Source organism: Augochlora pura, chromosome 10 (assembly GCF_028453695.1).
Source record: "Augochlora pura isolate Apur16 chromosome 10, APUR_v2.2.1, whole genome shotgun sequence".
NCBI lineage: Eukaryota > Metazoa > Arthropoda > Insecta > Hymenoptera > Halictidae > Augochlora > Augochlora pura.
The window spans coordinates 6,606,193-6,616,159 of NC_135781.1; the positions used below are offsets into that span (position 1 = coordinate 6,606,193).

Consider the following 9,967-nt stretch of genomic DNA (forward strand, 5'->3'; position numbering starts at 1 on the left):
GCAGATCGTATATTCCGATGACAAGATTTCACAGATTTACAGCTACTTTAGAGAAAACATAAGCAGATAAAGGGAAGATTTGCATCAGATCAGTGTAATACAGTTCTAGGTCAAAATTACAACATATTTAAGGTATATTTAAACGTTTGCAATTTACTGGAATATGTAGGTGAAAATCTACGAAGCGAGAAGTACAAGTTGAATATTTCGCGGGGTGTTTCAGATGGAGCGCCAGCACATGAAGAGCGATTCTTCAAGCATGGAAAATTGTGACGGCTATGTTTCCGTGCGTACCCTCACTCATAGTGCTCACTGGGTTCATTCTTTCTCTCTTCATCATTTACCATTCTCTTTTTTAGGTAATTGCGTAAATGGGGATGCGCAATAGAATGGTAGGGATGAAAAGGTTCCTGAATTAAGACTCAAACTATTAACCAGTGACACATACCAAGCAAATTACGCCAACGTGTCGGGCACCCCTTATGGGAAAATTACGGTGCTCAATTCAGAGGTATACATACATAGCATTAATTAAGATAGTGACAAAACTGTTGGCCAATCTTAACGGTTGATAATTTTGTTTATCAGTTTCAGCGTTTTGTCACTATGTGCATTAGCGCTGTATTAAAAACAGCTGTTACAGAACGGATGAGTTTTGTTGAGTTAGACTTTGCATGGTATCGTATGACGAATATAAGAGATGACAAGAATCATTGTTGCCAGTACCAAAATATTTAGACACCTCAATATTTTACAAAATAGCTATAAGTTCCATCTGACATATGTGCGGAAAGTACATGTTTTATTTGGTTTAATCTATTTTAAGTCAGCAAGTAGCTTACGAGTGCCGATAAATGGGAAGCAAGTTGTCGATAATTCTCGATCACCCTGTATAAGCGCGATAGGTACATATCCGTCGGTGTAGGTGGATAGGTGTGTACGCGCCTATTTCATGGTTTCAAGGTCAAACATCGCATTTCTAGCGAACATAGTGTAGTGCGGTGCATTATGTCAAGTACGGTTCGCTGTGGTCTTATAATGTTTTCTTGAGTTTTGAAACCGATCGTGCCGCGACGGTCGAGCGAGCCTGTTTGCCAATGGAAAGGCACGGTACTGCGTAAATAAGAACGGCAGTATGTCCACGTATGTCGAGTTGACATGTGACCGGTTTAAAGTTTCACGGTGATTTCCGTGTGCAACAATAATAATTTGCTTCTACGCCCTCCTACTCGGCTGCCACAGTTCTCAAAGGCTGTCGTTGCTCTAGGTTATGTTGTGTTTAGATCACAACTCCTGCAAACACATTCTCAGTCGTTGCCGATACGTCGCAGGCAGCCTTCCACGGAAAGGCTTCGAAATATGAGAAAACGTACGAGCAGTTCACGCATTGAAAGCCAATTAGAATACCATTTAACGACGTTCCGCCACCGTGTACCATTGCTGTAATTCGACATACGGGCCAAGGTTTGGGTTTTTTAACTAATTGCGTGTATGATGCGTACACACATATTATTGTATACATATACTTACTTATGTGTACAGCGGTCGCGCATCCATCGCTGAATTTAGTCGCTTTCGATATTTCGTAATCTCGAGAATCGAAATCCTGTATTACTTGCATTGATCATTTTCTATTTGTTGATGTTGACTGTTTAATGCATGGTATAGTATGTAATTTCCAGTGACTGCTATTGTTTTCTATTCTCTTGCTCATTTAAATAAATAGATCTTTTCTGCAATTTGACAAGTGTGTTAATTGCGTTACACAAGTAGTAAATCAAATGTTGATTTATAGGTATATTAAAGCAGGGTGATGAACTTAGGACTGTCACCATATGATGGCTTGGAAAAAGAGTCAACTTCCAATAATGCTTTGGAAAATGGAAGTGGTGCTACAAAGAAACTGGCCAGGGGTATATCGAGAGCAACTGAAAATGCAGCCATCGTTTCCTACGCTCGTTCACAAATAGGGTCATTAGACACTCCAGAATTTACATTCTCTCTTCCAGATCTGACTGTATATCCAGGTAGATTATGTTTGCTCTAATTTGCATTTATCTATTTTCTGTTACTAATCAAAGAAAAAATATTCTTAGATTCTTTTCGCCAATTTTTGGAGAAAGATTTAATTGAAGGTGGATGCCTAACATCTTTAGAGGCTGCTGGTCGCTTGAATTGGTGGTGCGGTGGTAAAAATGGAAGTAACAGAGTACTCTGGCCATTGGCAACATCTGGGGATGGTAATTGCCTTCTACATGCAGCCTCTCTTGGCATGTGGGGTTTTCATGATAGGCTTCTCACACTGAGGGAAGCATTGCATAACACTTTAGCAAAAGGAGAATACAGACATGCTTTACTTAGAAGATGGAAATGGCGGCAAATGGGCTTGAACGCAGCCGCGGGACTATCTTACACGGATGCGGAATGGTTGACCGAATGGCAAACCATTGTAGATATGGCTTCTCCTATTTTTAGAAATCAGACGGCTACTTCTTATCAAAGCTTAGAGGAAGTATGTAATGTTTTATCCTCTTTGATTTAGTGTATTCCGGCTGAACGGCGAACTAACACACGCAATTTTCTAGGTACATGTATTAGCTTTAGCTCATGCTTTAAAAAGGCCTATCATAGTTATAGCAGAGACGATGTTAAAGGATGCAGAAGGTGCAGCTTTAGCTCCAATTCCGTTTGGAGGTGTATACCTTCCGCTAGAAGTACCTGCATCTCGTTGTCATAGAACCCCGTTGCTTCTAGCGTACCATTCTGCCCACTTTTCTCCCTTAGTCATTGTCGACGGATCAAGTGATTTTGAAGATCGTTGCAGCGAAGGCGTCAACATACCTTTAGTCGATCCTGACACTGGGCAATTGTTACCTGTCCTTTTCGCAGTAGATCCTGGGCCCGATTGGGATTGGCACGAAGGATCTCGTGACATATCTCATTTTCAACAAGATATGGTAATTGATGACATGATTAGAAATGTATTTGCGCTTTATATACAAATACATTTACATAATGTTTCTATTCAGATGGAGATCTTATTACGAGAGTATTTAGACTGTGAATACCAAAATTTTACCTGTGAGGAAATTGAAAGATTAGCCGACACCGATGGTTCATTCTCAAAAACAGCGAAACAATTGTTAGAAGTTGCAAAACAGTTTGGATCGATCGGAAAATCTGTTAGCAAGAAATTATGGCCTATAACCAAGAGACCAAAGAGCCTTCCATCAACGGGGGGTGGACTTCCGACGGAAGGTTTGCTATGTATAAGGATCAGAAGTAGGCGTCATCAGTACGTGGATCAGATGCTTCAGAATTATCTTCAATGTGCTCACGCAAGGTTTTATATTACCACATTCTAATGTTGTATTGAATCTTCGGATGACAGCAATTTCAGATAAAAAAGTCTGTCCTCCGAGAGTTAAGTTGAAATATTACTTTTTTCTTATAGATCAAATATGTTGTAGATACCTACAAGATCATAAAGTGGACGATACCGGCAGCGAATTGAATTACGGTGCAGGCAAGTCGAAATTTTATGCTGCCAGCGATCGAGGAAGTCATGCCAGCGTCAGCAAACTGCTGCCCACTAATACAAACAAGGATCGCACGCTTTATCTATCAAGGTATGCAGAACTAAAATGGGATTGTCAACCTATTTTAACGGAGTTTTGTAATGAGTATTGTTTGCAGGTCCACATTTTACAAAAATCAAGCATCGTCCGGAAAACCGGGGCCAGAACGGTGGAACAGCAGTTTGGGGGTATGTATTGTATGAATGAATCTTTCTAAGAACGGAGTTGAGTAATTTGAGGATTATTTCAGGCTATTGTTAAAGAATGTCGCAACGAAGAATGTCAATTCTTCGGTTCGGCAGAGAATGACTACTACTGTTCACAGTGTTGGGCGAATCAACAATACCGCTGAGGATTACAACTCAGCTGCGCATGACAATAATGACTCTAATATTGTTCGTATTAAATCATCTATAATCAGACTTAGATTTAACACTAGCCATTTTAAAGTGAAGTTTAAGAGAAATAATCGATTTGTCAGATGTTCTTCTTCTTCCTGTTACATCGACTCATATATTTTTGTTTTACGAATGAAATTTTTATTTTTGTTATTCATTGATATTCGATCTCTTTCGAAAGCATATCAGATGTACAGGGTTCAATTCTCTCTTTGACTAATATACACACACTAAATGCCTTTCACGCGTAGCTTGTAACATCAGACCAGTCCCAAAAGAGATACATATATTTTCAAGTAATGATGAATCAGTATTTTCACAAAGATATATATATATATATCATGACGATTTTCTGTACGTGCCTTCTATCGCGCAGAATTAATGCAAATAATGAAAGAAGAGAGGTACAACTCGATAATACTCGAACTTTGAATGCTGCGATGGGGATCTGTTTACCCTCGCGTCTACCTCCACTGCTTTTAATATAATGCTTTGTATAAATTGATCGCGCTTGATCACTTGCTTTATAAAACGGGATAATTTAGAGAAGCGCGATCCTGAGATGTGTTAAGTGATATTCAGACCGTTTAGCTTGTATAATCTCGATGCCTGTTGGCAATTAATTGTTCATGTAAAGCTGTGTGGAAAATAAAACCTATTTTTCTATTTCTTGCGCTTTCTGATTGTCTCTATCCTACTTTTACTAATGCTACAATACCTTAAGTTTAGACGATTCAAAATGATAGCCAGAGCCTCATTTCAGATTTTACAACTTTGAAAGTTCACATGTTATGTCTGTAAGATAAACATTTCATCTTCTACTACACAATCGCGCTTCGTTTAAGTGTTTGCACAATGTCAATTAACGTAGTGGTGAAATGACTGAAATTGATAGTTAAATTACCGACAGTCAATTTTAACTAACAGTTTCTCCACTATATTAATTGGTGCTGTACAGATTCTACACTTTGCTGCAAGAGGCGCCATCATCGCTGGTGTAATTGAAAATTATGGCGGTTTATTTATAACACCTTCGATTGCTTTACATTTGGAATGCTGAGAACGAATTGAATAAGTTGATTTATCAGTTATGTTTCATTACGTAAAGGAGATTATGAAAACGCAACAATTCTTACTAAATATTTATATTTGTATTAAATCGCTATTTGTATATTTGCATTTTGTCAATAAATCACTATGTCACATTACACGCGAAGCTTCAGTAAAACATAAAAATATTCGTGTTCTGCGGGAAATGTTAAAACGTGAATTAACATATACATACAAATATCTGACTTACTCGAAACACGTTACCGGTCCTTTTTGTTATTCTAAAGACTCAGTAATGTAGCACACCTCATCATCCCTCCTAAACAAAAATTAGTAGTCACTGACTTGTCGCTTATTATCACGAATTCCATGTTAAATGGATTATTTATTTAAATGTTAAGTCCGAATCCGAATTTCATCGAACCCTAGACTAATCTAAAGTCCGAATTACATTTTCTTGAAGTCACGTTGAAGTACAATATGGTCGGATCTAAGAATACAAAAGTTTAAAGATACACACTTTTGTGTACAATTTCTATAAAAATAAAGTTCGTCGCTCATTCGCAACTAAGCATCATTAATCGTACGGTCAATATTAAAGAATTAAACGTTTGACCAAACATCAATGACTTTGCTGCTTCCATCCGAAGCTCTTGCAATCTGATACGCAGGTTTATATTTCCTATAATTACGCCCGGATCATGTTCAACATTATAGTTGATCATAAACACGTTTCAGTGACATGAATACAGTATAACAAATACGTGTACATGTATGAAAAAGAATATACAGGCTGTATTCGATACATAGTAACACAAAAGTACGATTTCAAGCAACCCGTTGTTTATATGCTTTTACAAATCGAAATATAAAATAACAGCCTTCCCAAATTTTTTTTGGTTTCATCAGGTTTCTTTAGATCACGTTGCATTCAATACTTGAAGAAATGATCGTCCACGCGTTTAACGATATATCTCTCTCACACGCATACACGCATATATACGCACACTTTCTCTTTCTTTCTCTCTCTCTCTCTCTCTCTCACTACGTTAAAACAAAAGATGCGGCGGCATTTGAAAATAACGAGATTAACTTTGTACGTCGAAAGATACATATAATCTGAAAATATGTTTTTTGTTTTTAGTATCTGAAAATATGAAACGATTGGAATTACAGTTAAAAATATACATAGTGTGATATCTTGTAGTACATCGTTATCGGTCACGATATTCACAATGGGTGTTTATATATTTAATTATCTATCACTACTTAACCAAACAACAAGGGTCAAGTAGCGGTACTACTTTTGTTTAAACTTAAAAGATCTTTTGCGAGACACATCCTTTACACTCCTTTTTTCGATAAATTGACTCGGCTCGCTCTAGCAAAAAATACTTTTTTTTAGCGGTAGGAAAACAAGAGAACTACTTTAGATTCCACAGAGAAAAGAAACTAATAGGCTATGGCGATTGCTTTTCGACTTTAAATACACCGTATTCGTTATTGCAATGATCCACTTGGGAGAACATTACCCTGTAAGAGGGAATGACCTACACAGAAGACGTTTGCAACTCTTTATGATACAAGTTATTATTATTACTCAGCACGTGCTCGGATACGTTGAATACAATGGCAAATATAATTGGCCATTAACGAGAGAAGGCCCCTTCACTAGTTTGGAAGCCATTATATGCGACAGTAATATTAACGGTTCTTCCCAGTTGCACTCTTTACCATGATAGAATAATTTGATTACTGATTAGCTACTCCAATTTTTCGCTTTTAAGGCGTTAAGTGGTCGGATGGTAAGAGCTAATCAAGGCAGCGTCTAATGGTTCCATACACGATGGGCACGTTAGCGAACGTTTCAACCAATCGTCAATACAAACCGCATGATAGGTGTGCATACAGGGCATATAACGCACTTGTTGTCCTTCCACTAGCTCCATCATGCATATTACGCAATCCTCTTTCTTGGCTCCATCATATTCGCGCAGAGGCAAATGCTGCATCATTCCCAGACGTTTTAGAATTCGTACGCGTAGTTCCTCTTCACTCAATGAACTGACTTCATCACTCCGGCCCACTGTAACTCCAACACCAATTCCATAGCCTATGTCCAAGGTGACTGATTGATAAGGTGGCCGATGATTAAGAAGACCACCGGTTGGTGGATAGTAAGAGCTGACAAACTACAACATCCAGAATAAATTAGAATCTTACTGACAATTACAAGTTTAATCCTTAATTAGCAAAGTGATTTGTAATATGGTTTATAATTGACAATATTTGTATACTGTAATAAATAAAATGAGACAAACTGCATTGCAAAATTTTACTTGTAACAAATGGAATCGAATCATTATTTGTTTAAAATTTTGTTTGCAAACTAACAGAGTTTGCCTTACTAATTAAGAGTTTATATTAATTTTTGCAAAATATGTACATCTTATTTGAACGCAAATTATTTTTTAATCACATACATATTTTTGTAGTTTTCGATATCGTATAAACAGAGAAATTAGGAACGCGCAAAACACTGTCTATACTCTACGAAGTTTGAAATCGGACGTAATTTAAGGAAACGAGGCAATTACGTTATAAGATATTGAATGTCCGTGGTCCTCTTGCGGCAAGCCGTCAGGCATCACAGGATCAGAATTGTTGCTCAGCAGCGTAGTATTGTCCTGTTGACTGCTACCAGCCCGCAAGAATTTCAAGCAGTTTCCCATTTTGATGGGTAAACGTCGATTCCGAACAAACTTTCCACTCGTAGCACCGTTCGACTCGTAAATATATCCCAGCGTCGATTCAAGAATCGCGACAACTCCGACCTAGGATATTAAGAGTCCTGTCCCCATCGTAAATCGCGCTGTTTTCGCTACGTTTCCAGCTACAGAGATCCGTCCTGGTCCTGGTCGAACGGATGACAGTCGCTGATTCTCGCGTCAAAATAAGGTGGCGCAAGAACCTTCACCAGCGATACATCGTTCGTCACGTATCCGTAACCACAGCTGACTCTCTACGCATTTATCGAAACGCGACGGAAAGGAAAACAGGCCAGTTACGTAGACTGGCCAGGCTGTGTGCACGATCCGAAGAAAAAGCACTTTTCACATCTCTCTTCGAGTGCTACGTTCTTCGGACGTTTAATACATATATACAATATCACTTTGCTTGCATTCTGCTGCGTAAAAGGTACCTCGACGTGATTCGTCGCCGAGGTCGTATTGTATTTTTCGACGTCCAATCGTCGAGAAACGATACAAAGAGAACTTGTCAAAAGATCGTATCTACGTTCCATCCGAAAGACACTTGGCAAGGGATTCGCGATTGGTCCGCCATGTCGTCGACTATGTGATCGTCAAGCAGATTTTTAAAGAATTTAAAAAAATCCTTTATGTTGTACATACGATCCAATCATCTAACAGATGTTTTAATACTTGCTTCGTGTCGTGCCCTATATTACCGATAACTCATAAACATATATTTGTATTCTCTTCTGTTTCTGAGATTGAACGAGAGCTTCGAGAACTAGATCAGTTGTAAAAAGAAATAATTATTAAATATTGTTATAGATATTTTTAATCAATTTTTCGTTTGGCTAATAGTTTTCGCTTTCCTTAGGTAGATGGCACAAGAACCAATCTCCGTGAACTTTGCGCCGCCATTGTTGATGATGCATCTGGTCACGTGGTAAATTGTTCTGATGTCATTGCCTGAGGGGAATAAATAACAAAAAAAATCATAATTATAGGAGCGCATGTTTTAAATACATATTCCGCAACGCGTCCCTGATGAGATCACATGGATTCGATCTGCACTGCTTCAATCTGAAGTTGACTATGATATGAACAGAACAGCGATGATCATAAATATTGAGTAATAAAAAATGCTGATATTCGAAACTAATACTGTTTCCAAGAAAGGTAGTACATGTAGATCTTTCATTTCTTCATAAAATGATTCGCAAGAAAACTATTAAATTCAACGAATTCTCGTATTAAAAAGTGGCTTGTTAAAGATGAGCGAAAAAATATGATATACGTCTGGCATCAGAAGCAAGGTTCTGACCTTTGTTCAGTGCTTTGTACATATTTTGAAATAACTGAATTATTGCTTCGATGTAAATATTTGTTGATTTCATACGGTAACTGAAGTATACTGAAATTGTCTACTATAAGAAATTGTCTACTAGAAGAAATCAGTTGTAGGTTTATTACACGTAATTAGTCAACTGAAATCAATTCGTGCATGCCTGAATTGCTCCGCCAAGCCGGATCTCGTCCATATGTACAATAAAGATTAGTAATTGGTTCAGAGAGAAAGGAACAGGGGACAGCAAAAAGACAATCGACAATAAAAAGGAGTCGGTCGGTAGACGCATATGAATGAATGATTGAAATCATGAATTGACTCGTCTTCCCCAATCAACAGGTTAATTCGTCTTCCTTTGGTGCTGCAATATTTATGCATCGCAGTGTAATTGACCCCATGCAATACCGTTTCACTGTGTTGTTGAACCGGTCGTTATACGTGACGATTTATTCTATCAGAAATCGCATCATATTTAACAGAAATTTTTTAATCAATTTTCAAACATTAAATTCTTATATTTCTATCAAACTTTAAATCATTTCAAATGATTGGTTAAAGATTTTATATTTTACAATTATTGAATTTGTAATGACGCTCTCACAAACGTCGAATAAATGCAGTTTTGCTATTTTTCTAGTGATGAAGAAATTAGTGCAGTTATTCGGACAAAATCGCTGCACCACCAACTCTTCCTATCCAGCATGCTAATACTGCAAATATCCTCAAGACCAGATATCCGAACGTTCCACTATCCGAATATTTTATTATCTGAACTAATGCAAATTGAGATAAGAAATGCATGCGTTACATATAGTATAATGCAAGCGAACAAGTTACGTAGTC

The 9,967-nt window shown here is 37.7% G+C and overlaps 2 protein-coding genes across 2 annotated transcripts; one reads left to right on the forward strand and one right to left on the reverse strand.

Moving 5' to 3' along the window:
- Window positions 1-382: 382 nt before the first annotated feature.
- On the forward strand, window positions 383-4,645 carry LOC144475844 (OTU domain-containing protein 7B). The gene is made up of 9 exons (XM_078192163.1): window positions 383-511; window positions 589-1,464; window positions 1,796-2,027; window positions 2,097-2,512; window positions 2,586-2,957; window positions 3,030-3,343; window positions 3,471-3,629; window positions 3,697-3,766; window positions 3,829-4,645. The coding sequence occupies exons 3-9, from the start codon at window positions 1,814-1,816 to the stop codon at window positions 3,928-3,930; spliced, it is 1,647 nt and encodes a 548-aa protein (XP_078048289.1). The 5' UTR covers window positions 383-511; window positions 589-1,464; window positions 1,796-1,813; the 3' UTR covers window positions 3,931-4,645.
- A 460-nt stretch (window positions 4,646-5,105) lies between these two features.
- On the reverse strand, window positions 5,106-8,374 carry Rnf11 (Ring finger protein 11). Its single transcript, XM_078192164.1, has 2 exons — window positions 7,624-8,374; window positions 5,106-7,218 (listed from the first exon to the last, which is right to left on the reverse strand). The coding sequence occupies exons 1-2, from the start codon at window positions 7,756-7,758 to the stop codon at window positions 6,817-6,819; spliced, it is 537 nt and encodes a 178-aa protein (XP_078048290.1). The 5' UTR covers window positions 7,759-8,374; the 3' UTR covers window positions 5,106-6,816.
- Window positions 8,375-9,967: the final 1,593 nt, after the last annotated feature.

Excerpts from the sequence above, each read along its gene's own strand:
- LOC144475844 (XM_078192163.1), top strand. The coding sequence starts at position 1,814 with ATGAACTTAGGACTGTCACCATATGATGGCTTGGAAAAAGAGTCAACT. Across the intron at positions 2,028-2,096 it reads AGATCTGACTGTATATCCAG|ATTCTTTTCGCCAATTTTTG; the intron begins GTAGATTATGTT and ends AAATATTCTTAG. Across the intron at positions 2,513-2,585 it reads CTTATCAAAGCTTAGAGGAA|GTACATGTATTAGCTTTAGC; the intron begins GTATGTAATGTT and ends GCAATTTTCTAG.
- Rnf11 (XM_078192164.1), bottom strand. The coding sequence starts at position 7,758 with ATGGGAAACTGCTTGAAATTCTTGCGGGCTGGTAGCAGTCAACAGGAC. Across the intron at positions 7,219-7,623 it reads GACATTCAATATCTTATAAC|TTTGTCAGCTCTTACTATCC; the intron begins GTAATTGCCTCG and ends TGGATGTTGTAG.